The following is a 17,480-nucleotide window of genomic DNA, read 5'->3' on the forward strand; positions in this document are numbered from 1 at the left end:
GTGTGTGTGTGTGTGTGTGTGTGTGTGTGTGTGTGTGTGTGTGTGTGTATGTGTACACACACATGCGGGCACACACACACAGATTCACAGACATATAATCATCTCAAAATACGAACCATAAAAAATATCTTTATAGATATTGAAAAATCTTGCTCATACATGACAACGAAAATCCTTTGAACCTGTTATAATGAAATTATATGTGCGCGCGCGCATGGGTAGCGTGTGTTTATATACATCCACACAGATTCATAAGTATACGCACACATATATATATATACAGACACATACCTATGAACATACGTATAAATACGTATATTATGTATAGGTATATATATATGTATGTATGTATATATATATATATATATATATATATATATATATATATACATATATATATATATATATATATACATATATATATATACATATATATACATGTATATATATTTTTGCAGAATATATTTATATTTATATGTTATATAATACATAATATATTCATACATGTATAATATATAATGTATTATATATATATATATATATATGTGTAATACATTATATTGTGTGTCGATAGCCAGCTAGAAAAGATGTTTCCCTGGGGCTATAACAACAGTAACATCGTCCTATACAGGACTGCCACGTTCTGTAGGAATTACTGTAGATCTCTCGCTCAGAGATTTAAAACAAGCTGTTTTTCTCTATACGAGATCAGCGACAGCGTGACGTTTAGAAAATATATAGTATTTGCAAGTGGAGAGAGCTTTCGTCACTAGCTTGTGGTTAACCTTCACTGAGGACGGATAACACCCAGAAACCTAGGTCTGTGAGTACCACATAAGGCTAGAGACGGGAGTGATGACCTCCCTTGCAAATGCTATAAGGACACAGACTGCGTGTCGATAGCCAGCTGGAAAGATAGAGATGAGAGAAGAAATGAAGTAACAATTAACAATTAGCAGTTGATCATTGGTATTGAATGGTCATAGCTTAATTGTAGTTAAGATAAGCAAGTTTACCTCAAAAATAACAAACTGAAACAGCTGTAAATGTGACTGGAATCCCTTCATTCGTTTTTAGCTCTCGAAGTTGTTTCCTATTTACCGCAGCTTCGGTCATCGCTTCCTCATTAGACACTTTGTCTATGCTATCGTCAATATTCTCCTTAAGAACCACATTTCCCAGCTCTCCATGCACCTTCTCATTTCTGATGTTATGCACCACGCCTCACTTCCATACATTAACACAGAGTAGACAGAGCAGTTAGATATACGGATCTCGGTCTTGAAGCTTAGAGTACGGCTTCTCAAGATGTTATCCAATTTTGAGAATACAGATTTTGTCAGCACCATTATAAAAATGCATGTATATATATATATATATATATATATATATATATATATATATATATATATATATATATATATATATATATATGGGGGAGGGGTGCGCGCATGTGTGCACGCCGACGCTTGGTCACACGCATATATGTTTGTACATATTTTCTGAATTTTTTTCTTCTGCTCCCTATTATGTCATCTTATATCACTGATCTAAATGCCTAATTAAGTATTTATGGAGCGCTCCATGCTACAATCTCCCTCATTACTTCGGACATATGTTTAAATCATATGCGTGTTTGTGTTTATATGTTTGTGCGTTTGTATGTGTATGTATTAATTCAGTGAAAATAAAATTTATATCCTGTTGCACGAGATAACGAGAAACCGAACTACTAAGAAGAGCGGCTGAAATTATTTTGGTTCAGTATCTATGAATCACGGATCAGCTTAATTGAGGTCAACATGGAGCTAAACAAAAACGAAAACACTTTAAGTATTAAGTTTTCTTTGCTTGGCTTTTGGGCTGAAGTTTTCATGCAGAAATACATACTCATGCACATTTCCCATGTATTCATGAATATACATATATATATATATACATATATATATATATATATATATATATATATATATATATATATATATATATATACATATGTATGTGCGTGTGTGTGAGTGTGTGTATGTATGTATATATATAAATATACACACATACACCTATATATACATACAACCATACACACGCACGCACACACACGCATACACACACACACACACACACACACATATTGAGAAAAAGTCGTCAGAATTTTGGAAAACTTTTTTATTTCTTCATTATAATTAGCATTTTCGTTCGTTTCTCGAACTTGCCAAATACAATTTTGTGAATGTACAAACAGCTTGTTCATTTATATAGAACAGATGGGTTTTTTTTTGGGGGGGGGGGATTTTGTTTAGAAGAGAACATTATTTTTGTGTTTTTGGGTGAGGTTCCATTTTATTTGACAAGTTCGTGAAACGAACGAAAGCGCTAATAATAATGAAGAAATACAACGTTTAGGAATAACAACAGTTTGCTGGCGTCGACGGTTGTAGATTTTTACTTATAAGCTGAGAAAATTCGTGTATAGTTCACGGCTAGCAACTAGAGTTGCTATGAATGCAATAAAAATCCAAATTGTGGGAGTGGAACTGGTAAACTCCAAGCTGCATATGTTTTCTACCTAGCAAACCCTCTGAGTATACCTTAGTTATATGAAGGTTACATTGTCGTTCGAGAATCTAAAATTAGCTCATCGAAGATTTGTTTTGAAAAAAATTATATATTTAAGAAGCCCGTCATATATATGTATATATATGTGTGCGTATGTGTGTGTGTGTCTTTTTGCCTGTGTCTGTCTCCCACCACCGCTTGACAACCGGTGTTGGTGCGTTTATGTCACCCTATGTTAGCGATTCGATAAAAGAGGCCGATAGAATAAGTATCAGCTTTTATAACAAAATTCGTAATGGGGTCGATTCATTCGACTAAAACTTTCTTCAAGGCGGTGCTCCAGCATGGCAGCAGTCTAATGGCTGAAATAAATAAAAGAAGAAGATAAAAGATATATATATATATGCGTATGTATGTGTGTATGCGTGCGTGCGTGTATGAGTGCATGCATGTGTGTGTGCGTATACATACAGAGATGTCCTTATAATATCTAGATAAAAGGGTCGATTATCATTTCAACGAGAATTCTTTATTTACGACGTAAATGAAAAAATGACGAAAGATTTGCGTCGTTGAGTGCAATGTTCTCCCTGATTTTTGTGTACGGAAGTTACGGAGAGAATTAGAATGTTTCTTATTCAGAGATAAAAACTGGCACGCATTAAATCTGTAATATTATTTGTCAATAGCAAAAATGTGTAAATCTTCAATGCGAACTTGCGTTTGCTCACACCAACCAAAATGGATTAATTTGTCAAATACTTTAAGTTACTGATTATTTCAACTGTGAAAAGGATTACGTGAATAACAAAGCATTAAAATCCTGTTAAAATCCTTGAAGAAAATTGTCATTAGCGGAGACATGGAATGAATTTTATAAACAACTGTATTATGTCACTATGTCAGATAGAAACTTTGTTTAAAAGCATTTACATCTGTGGATTAAATTGTAGGATTAAATCTAATCTTTTTCTATTAAAATTAGTTTCCTGTGTGTATGTGTATGTATATATATATATGTGCGTGTGTGTTTGTGCATGTGTACGTGTGTGTGTGTGTGTACGTGTGTGTGTGTGTGTGTGTGCGTGTGTGTGTCACCTGTTGTAACGTCAATGCACGGAACTTTACAGTAGTGCAGCAAGTTCCCTGAGTTGGGCACATTAAATAATTATGCTCTACATGCAACGAGTTTTCCCCTCATGTAGCTATAAAAAAGAGAGTCAACCTAATACACATATTATTTGGTTAGCTCGTTTGACCTTATTCAAGTTTCTTTTAGGCTTTCGTGTTCGTGAAATTTTAATCATTCAAATTACGTCGAAGTCAGTCATTTCTAAAGAGAGTAAAAGAGATAATGGCACAAATGCATTCCAAAAACGTATTAGCTAATCAAGATGCGTTACCATAATCATTTGCATCTTTTTCTGTCTTGATTTATATATTTTGGTGATTTTGTGTCCGTATAATATTTGTTTAAACCTATTTTCACCAAAGAGAACGCTGACAATGAGGACAGAAAAACTGAAGTACAGCTGGGTCCAAGTGTCTCTGTTGTAAACCTGCTTCCCTCCATCGACTACTTTCCCTTTCTCTTTGTTATGAATAATTTCAAAAACAAAAGGACGAACGTAACATTTTCTCCACAAGAGCAGATGTTTAAATGTATCAAACGTCCACGGTGATATACGAGTATTAAAGTTAAGTTTTTAACTGTTTGTTTTAGTTGGCCCTTGTATCACTGCTTCGGTACAAGTGTACACAATTTTTTCCTACGTAAGAGCCTTTAGCATTCATTCATTCATTTGACTGACCTTCTTTGAAGGTAGCCGAACCATGGCAGGCTGGAGTAACATCTCAGGTGTAACAGTTGAAGGTTTAATCAAAAATTTCTTTATTCGTAAAATGATCTTCGGAACTTATACACACGATGATTCGCAGTTTTTACTGGTAGAAGAATATCTACCATTTATATCATTTATCATTTATCATTATATCATTTTAATAAAGTTTCCAAGTTTCACATCCGTATAAAAGGGTAGTGAAGGGGCTGGGGGTTCAAGGGAAATGGAAAAACAGCAGCTTTCAGCAGGTGGTGCAACCTATATGGGCCCTTTCTGTTGACTTAACTTTCCGTCATAGGAAATATGTGATGTTGTGGTCACGTCTTCATGTTCTAATCTAGCATAGAACCTCCCGGATTGAAAACTACCCCATGAGGTCTTGTGACACAGAACGATCTTCGATGGGTTTTTTTAGTAATATTGGCGGGCAAAGTTAGTACTTGGTGGACTGACACTTTGTGATGAGGACCTAAACAGCTTGGGTATACGTGGTACAAACACTTTTAATCACGAGACCAAGACAAAAGAATCGAAGACTTAGCGCAACACACCTACGCAAAATGAAACGACTGGATCAAAATGACATGTGAACTGAACCACAGCGTCCACTGTAACTTTACTTCGAGATGTTTCTCCTACCAATAAAAGTGAAATATTATCTTGAAATTTGTAAATCGTTTAGCTTCATTTCATTTTCATATATGCCTTGAATAATATCTCATATTTCTGTTATAAAAGAAAACTGGATTTGTGGGCTTGTTTTACTTAGTAATCAATAGCTGTTTCTGGATGAAAAATCTATGGCTGCTTCAACGTTTAAGTGTTTGACCGGTATCTTGTTGCTGGTGAAAGGCTTTTTCGTTTCTTTAGCACAACTTAATGGAAAACAGATGTTTTCTCAGATCGATATATATCCTGATAATTTGATTATTGAAAAAATATATTCGACGAGAAATTATATCTAGCAAGAATTATTCCTACGTAGCTACATATCTCTGTTTGGTTTTTCTTACGTTTGTACTTAACAAAAACCATACGGGGAAGAAAAAGTATTTTCTCGTTTGCCTTTCAAGTGATTTTGATATATTAAACGAATCCAAAACGACCTTTAAAGGGCTCTAATCTTAATTTTCCTGGAAGGTATATACAATATCAGCGTTTTGTTAGTTCCTGGATAACATTTCCAGTGAACTGATACATTTTTTTCTTTTAAACCAGAGTATATTTGATACAATATTACCCAAACTTGATCTCCAAAAATTTGAAATATTCCACCAGGTAAAACATCTCCATTTTCAATATTAATAATTAAATGGGTTCACTTTTTTATATGTTATCTCTTATCTTTTACTTGTTTCAATCATTAGACTGCGTCCATGCTGGGACAATGCCTTGAAGAAGATTTTAGTCGAATAAAGTGACCCTAGTGCTTTTTCTAAGCCTGGTACTTATTCTATTGGACACTATTGCCGAACCACTATGTTATGGGGACGTAAACAAATCAACACCGGTTGTCAAGCAGTGGTGATACACACACATACACACACAAAGAAGCAAATATACATGCATACATACTTAATTCAAAAAGTGACACAAGAAAGACAACAACGTGAGGACGTAGTACGTGCAAAGTATTAATAATAACTATATCCATGAGAATACATACATAAAACATACAAATCTGCACATACATACATACATGCATACATACATACATACATACATACATACATACATACATACATACATACATACATACATACGTACGTACGTACGTAGGAAAATACCCTGTTGTTGATGTTGAAATTCCAATGAAGGGACCTTGGATCTAGGTTAGAAACCGCTTCTTTCTCTGTTGGCAAGAAATTTTGAAATAAACTGAATAATGGCATACATACATACACACATACATAGAATTACGTAAAAAGTATGCGTATCTGTGGAGTACTCAGCCACTTGCACGTTAATTTCACGAGCAGGCTGTTTCGTTCATCAGATCAACTAGAACCCCCGTTGTAACCGACGATGTACTTAACGCGGGCTTCTTTCAGTTTCCGCGTACCAATCCACCCACAAGGCTTTAGTCGGCCCGAGGCTATAGTAGAAGACACTTACCCAAGGTGCCATGCTGTGGGACTGAACTCGTAACGATGAACTTGCGAAACAAACTTCTTATTTCATAGCCATGCCTTCTTGCATTATAAGAATTCTCTTGCTTATCAAACTTTGTGCGAACATAGAAAGATTTCATACATACGAGTATGCCAAGCCTATGCAACATATAGAAAAAGTATTCTCACTAATTCAATACTAAACCTAGAAATAACTGCTGCAAAGTTGTCGCTAATGAGTAGTTCAATAAATTCTTTACCAATAATGTTGTTACAGATCATATTTGTTATAAGGTGAAGGAATTGAAAGTTTAACAAATCACAAGATGCTAGATAATAATTAAATCATATATTTTTTATTGCAATTAATGGACAGTAGTCGAGTTGGTTACATGCTACCAACGGTCCAATCAATGGTTCAATGTATTCTTATGGCGAGAGTAAAAAGAGAGTGTTGTGTAACAACGGTGTAAAACAATTATCGCTAGGGACTTTGTTCGAGAAACAGTGATTTATTTCGTTTTCTTGCTGACTGTTGTTTATATCTTCTGCTGATATAGAAAGTCGAAAGACACACATATACAAACTACACACACACGTGTGTGTGTGTGCGTGTTCAAATATAAACATATATACATATACATATATATATATATATATATATATATATTTCTTTATTGCTCACAAGGGGCTAAACATAGAGGGGGCAAACAAAGACGGACAAACGGATTAAGTCGATTATATCGACCCCAGTGATTAACTGGTGCTTATTTAATCGACCCCAAAAGGATGAAAGGCAAAGTCGACCTCGGCGGAATTTGAACTCAGAGCATAAAAACTGACGAAATGCCGCTAAGCATTTCGCCCGGCGTGCTAATGTTTCTACCAGCTCACCGCCTAACGCATATAGACAGACAACGAGACAAGCAAATAGATAGATAGATAGATAGATAGATAGATAGATAGATAATATGTTTTTACTCGTGATAAATAGATATGTGTATTTTTACTATTTGGATACTTACAGAGAACTCCATCCAGCAAAATCTATAGTAAAAAACACTTACCCAAAATGCCACGACGCGGGTTCCAATCTGAGACTACGTAGTTGCGAAGCGGACATGCTAGCCAGACAACGATGTCTTCTCCTCCTATGACTAGACTTTAACAATCGGCTAATATTACAGCTGACAAAACATTTCGGACTGTTTTTAAAAAGTAATATTTCCAATTACTTAGCAACTGTTCTAATCAGCTTCAACAGAAATATATTCAAATATTTATTTTCAGACAATGTTGCATTATTATATGAAGCGTTAAAAATGTCGACGGCATTTGAATTAAAAAATAGAACACTGAATTTTTTTTTACTACCGCACATCACTAAAGCTATGAATGATGTTAAATATATTGCTTATAATAAAAGAGTCAAGATGTAGAAAGAAAGTGTCCGGCAAATTGCCTCGAGGTAATTAACTACACTTCTTTATGCTTTGAGACGGATCGACTTGCACATTTATTCATCCTTGATCAATAGAATAGGCAACAATCGATAAAATAGGCACCACTAGAGTATCCGACTTGATTCCTTCGTTTAAACACCCTGCCACATATATTTGTGCTGCTCAAAGACATTTTGCATTAATTAGCTTCCTTAGTAAGTTTAGAAAAGGCATACACGCCACAACATCCAATCATTCTTCTCTAAAATGCAGAAACCCGGCTGATAGGGAAAATAAACCAATATTCGACGTATTATATATTGAATTTGGTTAAATGTCTTCAATTCAGATGCTTACACTTCATTTCAGTCGCTCTTCTAAAACTGGTACTGTGTTGGAGTCATTAGAAGACTTTGATGGAAGTAAAACGACAAATCAATAATGCTTTTGTAGACAATTTTAAGAGAATTAATTTAAGCTTCTTTTAAAACTTCTGACCATAGATTGCGTCATTATAACTTTGATTTCATGTTAAGGATCGAGTCCAAAGGTGGAACTGAGACATGCTGGAGTCGCAGTGGTTTAAGATTAGAAATAATAACTGTACCACTGGCAATCAAATTGCCATTTTGACATATTGGGGCGGTATCTCTTGCTTTCAGAGTATTTGCACTAGGATCCCCATGGATTAGGTGTCCTTTGATTATATAATGTTGAGGAGGATTGGGTGGCTTATATGCCTTTCTCGAGGATTATATTAATCTAAGTGAAATGAAATGGTTTCAACTGAGAATTAAAACTTTCTCACTGAATCTGCTGAACGGAATCTTCTTCTACATGGTAATAATAATCTCATTACTATAAGGTATTTTTCTAAGACAACGAGAGTATTGTCGATTTAATTATTATTATCATTTTGTTCTTGTTCTTGTTATTCATTGCACATTCGTTCAAACGTGCATGAAATTTACTCCATGATTTCTCGAGGATTTTAGCGGGAAACTGAATTAATTTTTATCTTGGATTTCACACAGAAACATGGGTGGAATATCTTGGAATTACAGCTTATACAAGTTTTTTTTTAATGGTAGTTTATTATTATTATTATTGTTTCAGAAAGCATGGCTCAAATCTTTATTTTTGCTTTTGTTTCATAAATCCAGCTCAACAATGCCTTCTTGTCATTCCACTCCAAGAAGAGATTACACTCAAACAGAATAAAATAGTCCCCTAACAGAAATAAACAATAAGGATAAAAAATTAACTTTAACGAATAAACAAATATATGATAGGCGCAGGAGTGGCTGTGTAGTAAGTAACTTGCTTACCAACCACAGGGTTCCGGGTTCAGTCCCACTACGTGGCACCTTGGGCAAGTATCTTCCACTATAGCCTCGGGCCGACCAAAGCCTTGTGAGTGGATTTGGTAGACGGAAACTGAAAGAAGCCTATCGTATATATATATATATATATATATATATATATATATATATATATATATGTGTGTGTGTGTGTGTGTGTATGTATGTGTGTGTGTGTATTTGTGTGTCTTTATTTGTCCCCCAATATCGCTTGACAATCGATGCTGGTGTGCTTACGTCCCCGTAACCTAGCGGTTCGGCCAAAGAGGCCGATAGAATAAGTACTGGGCTTACAAAGAATAAGTCCTGGGGTCGATTTGCTCGACTAAAGGTGGTGCCCCAGCATGGCCGCAGTCAAATGACTGAAACAAGTAAAAGAGTAAAAAAGATATGTTGCAGGAAATGGAAAAATAAATAATGATAATTCATCAAATTGACTCAATTTATTAAACGTTTTGTTAACATCGATAACAACAGCAATATACAGAGCATGGTTGGGCAAGTGAAAGTGTGACGAACGCTAAACAAGACCCATCATTCTGAAGTGTAATATGAAACAAGAAAATTCTAAATATAAAACATTTGCTGAAAGGAATGGAGCACAACAACGTTTGATTTATAAGGCAGACGATAAGCTGACTGAATCGATTATACAGGCAGACGAAGGAGGGTAACGTACTTGTATCTTGCGAAGCCCACAGTCGCTTTCTTTGATCAGTTCAAGAACAAATGGAAGCAATACTTACTGACACGTTGTGTAGTATCTCCTTCACTGAGAGGTAGGAACATCAAAGCTATGGACGAGGCGAAATTACAAGAATAAAATATACGAAACATATCTGCTCATAAATTAGTCCCACAATATTTGAGAAGGAGAAACACAAGGATCATCATCTGAAGCAACGGTAAGGACATTGTCCTCCTGACTCATAGTAACTTTCCTGGTAAAATAAGAGGAGGTGGTCAATGTCGAAGTAACTTACAGCGATATGTCGTCGGTCGGGACCACAACGGACATAAAAGTTCCAACAAAAGAGAGGTGTGTCCTTTACTGAGGGTGCTAAGAGGAGGCTTTAAGTTTGGGCATCAATTGCAGGAAGCCTAGATGCAATAAAGGTCATATAAGGGCTTTCAAGCAAGAAGACAAAAATAGTAGCAATAGCAGCGCTCACGGAACCTGAGGCGCCACCGATCGCAACTCTAGAGTTATCCTCAAGATATCCTTTCGTCATCATTACTGATCGCAAACCAAATGACTTAAGAACTGTGTCCGTATCAGTGAGAGTGGAGGACGGTGTCTTACGCCAATGGATTGGTCAAATGTTTGCTGACTGTGACGGAAATGGCTAGAGTTAGAGTAGATGAAATTACTCCGAGAATCCACCTGCAAAACGGAAACCGAAGTTTGTAGATGTCGTGTACTTTTGGTTATCAGCATGATTTTAAATCTGTGTAAATTCTTGGTTGGCTCAAGTCAGGATCTCTCCCGCATCTGGAGAATTATATTATTCATGTCGTCACATATTTCATGTAATACCTACACTTTTCATCTAATGCCTTTATTATATTCTCCTCGTTATCCGATCTTGTGTAAATTCACATACTAATTTTATCCTGCCTCCATCTCGAGCCCTTATGACAAATAAATCATCGTCGTCATCATCAACGATTTCGTTGTCAGCATCACCGCAGTCGTCACCGCAGTCGTCACCGCAGTCGTCACCGCCACTGTAACTGTCGTTTTCACCGTCGTCGTCGTTGAGGTCAACGTCTTTAGTATTATTCTCGGCGTTCGTCTATATTTGCCCGTGTGTTACGCTTGCGCCAAGGGAGGTAATAACACGAATGGAAAAATGGATAGCTACGATAGAGAGGAAGTGAAGGGGAGAAAGTGGGACAAAGAGAAACGGAAATGAAATCAGTGAAGAAAATAGGAGAAAACATGAGAGAGAGAGAGAAAGGAGCGGAGAGAGAGAGAAAGAAAGGAGCGGAGTGAGAGAGAGAGAGGGGGAGTGAGAGAGAGAGAGAGAGAGAGAGAGAGAGAGAGAGAGATAGAGAGAGAGAGAGAGAGAAAGAGGTGAGGAGAGCATCAATATTTTTCTGCATAGGTGTCTGCAAATCGCAGGCACAATCGAAATTTTTAACATAATAAAACAATGTTACTAAAACTTATATCGATAGATAGCTAATTAAGGTGAAATAACATTAGTTAGCAAATAGCTGTGCATATTATATTTTTACCTTTTACATGTTTCAGACCAAAGATTGCAGTCATGCTGGGGCACCGCCATTACTCATTGTTTATGAATTTGTTTATCATCATCATCATCATCATCATCATCATTATTATTATTATTATTATTATTATTATTATTATTATTATTATTATTATTATTATTATTATTATGCATGTCGCACTGCATTTCATGCTGGTGGTGTAATACCGTTGTCAGTTGTCCACCAGCAGACACCTTCAATTTTCAAACACTTTTCTAAGTATTCTAGCGGTTGGAAGGAGTATTGTTCTCTGTAAGTGTCCAGTCCTGATGTTGTCCCTGATTTAAACAAAACAAAAAAAAATTAATGCTTAACCGCATTTCGTGCGTTTTTGTGTTTTGAGCTCAAAATCTACGGAGATTGACTTTGCCTTTCATCCTTTCGAGTTCGATGAAATATGTACGTTACGCACTGGTGTCGATGAGATCGACTGACCCACTTCCATAAAATTTCAGGCCTTGTGCCTACAGCAGAAAGACTTGTTGCTGTTGCTTTCTTTCGACTCACCTACTTTTGTTCGTTGGCATTGTCATAGTAAATTAAGAACGAATGAAGTTTGTGACTATGTTGAAAGAACTAATTATATTATAATATATTCTCTTCTCGTGTAGTTTATCCTTCCCATTGCCAATCCGTCTTTGAATAACTAATACACAATAATGTATTTATGATTTCTAAAAGAAAACCCATGTCTGTTTGTATTTTTCTTCTTCTAATAAGTATGAATGTTCTTTTCTTCTGTTTCAGTGGTGTCCTTGGTTGCCAGCGTTTTTACGTTGTCTCTCATTGCTTTTGACCGATTCTATGGCATTGTGTTTGCTCTCAAAGCACACATGATGGAGAGAAAAGCGAAAGGCTCTCTGTTTTGCGTCTGGTCATGCGCAATAGCAGTTGGATGTCCGATACTTATATCTCGAAACCTGCACGTGCGCGTGTGGTTAGATCACGTGGAGAGATGGTGTGACGATGGTTGGCCGATCCATAGCAATACTGCAGACCCCACTTCCCGTCGCATCTACTACACATTTGTTGCCATCGTTCTCTATGTCTTTCCGATGCTTGTGATGACCTTCACCTACACAATAATTCTATGGAAGCTTAATTCAACTGCCATGCCAGGTGAAACTATTGAAAGAGAAGTAATCCTTCAAGCTAGGATGAAAAGGAAGGTACGTCTAACACTAAGTATTCGATTTCTGTATTTCAGTATTGTGAAAAGAATGTTATCTGAAGCTGTAATATGCGTAGTTATCTAGACATGATTTTTAGAATTATTTCAAATCTCATAAGTTCAGTTCTGGAGGATACTTTACATATCTTCGATATGCGATGTAATTGATCTCACCTGAAGCACTACAAAAGAGATATCGCTTTTCTGAGAAGTTTACGTTACATATAAGTTCTTTCATACAATTGGTGGATTTTATATATTTTGCGTGTTTCGTTTATATTCCCAAATATTTTAGATATGTCTTAATTCTTATTACAGAAATCTTGCAACACTTTTAATAAACTTTATTGTAGTTACATCATTAAAATCAAGAGATTTGAAATATTATTCGGTTTCTTGTTTCTTTACCACAATTAAATAAAAGTGCCGGTTGGGCTGGCCGATGCTAGTTTTCAGTGTTTTAATTTGACATAACTCTTCTGTGGACCCCCTCCATAACAGGACGTCACTATTTCAAAACTTCTACTCACAGGAAAAATTTAAATGATTATCAAACAAACCGAAAATTAACAAAGCATTCGTTTATTATAACAGGCTGTTGCTAATCAACAGTGCCACTCCATTGTAGATCTGCTCGGAATCAAGAAAAGTAGCCCCTTTGGTATTGAGTACTGTTAAGAATATCTTACCTCTACTTACACGCGCGCACACACACACTAAAAACTGAATATATAGTATTATTCTGTCATTTACTGGGAATCCAGGTGTTTAAAAGGTAAGGTGGTGTTGTTGTTTATCCCCAGTTCTCATCCACCAAACGTCTGATCAAAGGTACATAAGGCCTTGACCATGCTTTCTTTTTCAGACATGGTGTATCTAGGACTACAGGGTCCAATCTGTCTGACCCTTTCCTTTTTGAGATGGTAGAGTGGGGTCGAGATTTTTTGGAAATGGTTTTTTAGCTTTGAGTAAAAGAAGATACAGGCGGATCAGTTCATTATGATTTTGTTCAACGTATTTCCCCTACAGATTCACACGCTTATTGCAGCGGTCCTTTAGTTTTTCTAAGCCCTGGGAAAGAAACCAGAAGGCTAGGCCTCCAACCACTCCTTTCGTGATACCAAAAAAGCTAGAAAACTTTCAGCACCCCCTCGTATATTTCATGTACATAGAATACCCCCCCCCCACACACACACACGTTATTTACATTATTTACATTTGACGGATATTTGTCCTCATCTTGTTTGTTGTTAACACAACGTTTCGGCTGATATACCATCCAGCCTTCATCAGGTGTCTTGGGGAAATTTCGAACCTGGGTTCTCTTTCCTAAGGTATTTTTCCATGTTATTATTCGATTCCAGGCAGTGACCTGAATAATAATAATAATAATAATAATAATAATAATAATAATAATAATAATAATAATAATAATAATAATAATGATAATGATAATGATAATGATAATAATGATAATGATAATAATAATGATAATAATAATAATAATAATAATAATAATAATAATAATAATAATAATAATAATAATAATAACAACAACAGCATGGAAAAATACCTTAGGAATGAGAACCCAGGTTTGAAATTTCCCCAAGACACCTGATGAAGGCTGGAGGGTATATCAACTGAAACGTTGTGTTAACAACAAACAAGATGAGGACAAATATCCGTCAAATGTAAATAACGTACATAATTCCTCATCTCTTAAATATAGAACTGTAACACACGCACATGTGTGTGTGTGTGTGTATGTGTGTGTCTGTGTGCGTGCGTGCGCGCGCACCCGCTCTGTACAATATATACTTTCTGAGAAAAAAGATTTGAAAATACTTTTCATCTGTAAACTAGCGTTTTAGTGAATCGTTCATTTTACACTCCAACCATCGTCACCTGGACAATTTATAATAAAGGGAATTATACAAAAATAGCGTTACTACCAAAATAACAGACATCAATGAATCTTTTTTTCCCCTTTTCCCAAGGCTCAAATAATAATTAAAAGCTTGTCTGTGGCTATCGATTTCTCCACACGGTTTCGTGTTTGACTGAAAATAAGAATTCTTCTCGGAAAAGAAAATCAATTCACCAAAAAAAGCATGTCTCGAAAAGTCAAAACTTAGCCCTGCTTATTCTAAACGTTATTTTAATTTTGTAACAAATCCCCATTTGCATAGAAATATAATAAGAATGGAGAAAATATTCGAAAGCCTTTGTCTTCATAGTAAGCTGGTCATCAGCTTCATTTCACTTTCTGAGACACAGCAAACACATAACATATAAATGGTATACACATAATAAAATGAGCAAAAGAGAAAAACCAGTCCTCAAGCACACACACACATATGCACACACACGCACACACGCACACACGCACATACACACACATACACACACACACATGCACGCACACACGCACATACACACACATACACACACACACACACACATACACTCATGTTTCTCTCTCAATAGATCAAAATGTATACGTACATATGTATATGTAACACTATATGTTTATACGTGTGTGTGTGTGTGTGTGTGCAAACGTTTGCGTGTGCGTGTGGGCGTGTGTCAGCAAACATGTATGTACATTTGCACACTCAAGCACACACACACACACATATATATATTTACATGCATGCAGGTATATACAAGGATCTACGTATTTGTGTATGTGCACATACATACACACCTACATATACATATACCTAAATATATATATATATACATACATATATATATATATATATATGTGTGTGTGTGTGTGTTACTACCTGTGTGTATATATCTAAATATTTGCATGTATATGAGCACATACATGAGCAGACACACAAACACATACACACACATTCATTCACACACATGGAATGGTCATTGTAAATCCTTATAGGAAATCATTATCTTGCTGCGTAAACTGGGAAGTTTTCTGTCTCCTTGGCCCTGTTCGTTTCACACACACAGAATGGCAGATATAGAAATTGGCACGCATAAATGCACACGCTTGCAAATGTCCACTCGAAATGTTTAGTTGCAAGATAAATGTACGTTAAATTACATAATATAAAAGAAACGGCCAAAAGAAATCATAGATGTATACATGAGCTCTGTTTTGGATGTCTTATGGAAATGTCGATTACAGACATTAGAAAGAACTCTTGTTGTGTTACGGAATCAGAAGGAGTTATAAGGATACTGTCTGTCAGGAGTAACAGGCATACGACAGAAACGCAAACATCGAAATAAATTAATGCCGTGCGGAATAATACAAGTCTAATGTTTCAGGCAGAACACGTGATTGCATAGAGATTAAATGTCTCCTGGTTTTGAAGGAGAGACTGCCAGCGCTTTTACCTTGTCTCTCATTACTTTCGATCGGTGTCTTGTTTCTCTACCACCATTAAATAAAAGTGCCGGCTGGGCTGGCCGATGCTAGTTTTCAGTGTTTTAATTTGACATAACGCTTCTGTGGACCCCCTCCATAACAGGACGTCACTATTTCAAAACTTCTACTCACAGGAAAAATTTAGATGAATATCAAACAAGCCGAGAATTAACAAACCATTCGTTTATTAAAACAGGTTCTTTGGCATTTCTTTATCCTGCAACAAAAGTTAACATTCTATTTCACATTCCGTCGAAAGGCTCTGCTCGAAACGATGGATATCTCTTCTTCCACACAGATCATCATTAGTTTTCTCTGATTCTACGGTTGCGCTTTTTTTTCCGAAAGAAACTAACGAAGATCACGCGAAAACGTCGAATTTCATATTGTAAACACAATCAGAATGCCACAACTGACCACGCCGTTAGAGTGTGTGACCGCGATGAGCGTTCGCCTTTATCACGTCACAATCATTGCAATGTGTCCAAAACTAACACTCAAACGATAAAATACGTCCAATTATGAATAGGTGTCATCCGGTAGTAGTAACAGCGATCTAAAATTCGTTTCAATTTTTGGCACAAGGCCAGCAATTTGGGGGAGGGTTAAATCGATTACACGGAACCCAATGCTCGACAGATACTTATTCTATCGTTCCCGAAAGGATAAAAAGTAAAGTCGACATCGCTGGTATTTGAACTCAGAACCTAAAGTTGGGCGAAATGCCGCCAAGCATTTTGCCCGGCGTGCTAACGATTCTGCCAGCTCACCGCCTACAGAAATCTAAAATTGATGGCTATTTTGTAAATGTACATGTCTTTATTTTCTATCATCAGCGTAAGATGAAGTAAGTCGTAACTCCATTTTGATTTATTCTAAATGTACTTTATGACAAGAAAATATGCAGGTGATGCCTCATTAGTCGTATATGTTACTATAATAGGATAAACATTATGAAAATAATTTTATTCTGTCAAACTAGGCAGCTACTTCATAAACAAACATCTGACAAAGTGACAACATTTCAAAAACTCGAAACACAACTGATTATCCTGAATAAAACAGTAAACAATAATTAGCCAAACAGCCAGCCTTTAACTATTTTCTTTTATTTCTTTTACTTGTTTCGGTCATTTGACTGCGGCCATGCTGGAGCACTACCTTTAGTCAAAAAATCAACCCCAAGATGTATTCTTTGTAAGCCTGGTACTTATTCTATCGGTCTCTTTTGCCGAACCGCTAAGTTACGGGACATAAACACACCAACATTGTCAAGCGATAGGTGGGGACAAACACTGACCCACAAACATATATATATATATATATA

General features: G+C 36.1%; 1 protein-coding gene across 1 annotated transcript in view; it reads left to right on the top strand.

Annotated features, from left to right (window-relative positions):
* Nucleotides 1-17,480, top strand: part of LOC106884237 (neuropeptide FF receptor 2) — a 274,881-nt gene that overhangs the window by 225,056 nt on the left and 32,345 nt on the right. Inside the window, exon 2 of the mRNA XM_014935500.2 lies at nt 12,333-12,754. Within this exon, the coding sequence (XP_014790986.1) occupies nt 12,333-12,754 (422 nt within the window). The remainder of the gene's footprint in view (nt 1-12,332; nt 12,755-17,480) is intronic.

The sequence above is a fragment of the Octopus bimaculoides genome, chromosome 2, assembly GCF_001194135.2.
Source record: "Octopus bimaculoides isolate UCB-OBI-ISO-001 chromosome 2, ASM119413v2, whole genome shotgun sequence".
Classification (NCBI taxonomy): Eukaryota; Metazoa; Mollusca; class Cephalopoda; order Octopoda; family Octopodidae; genus Octopus; species Octopus bimaculoides.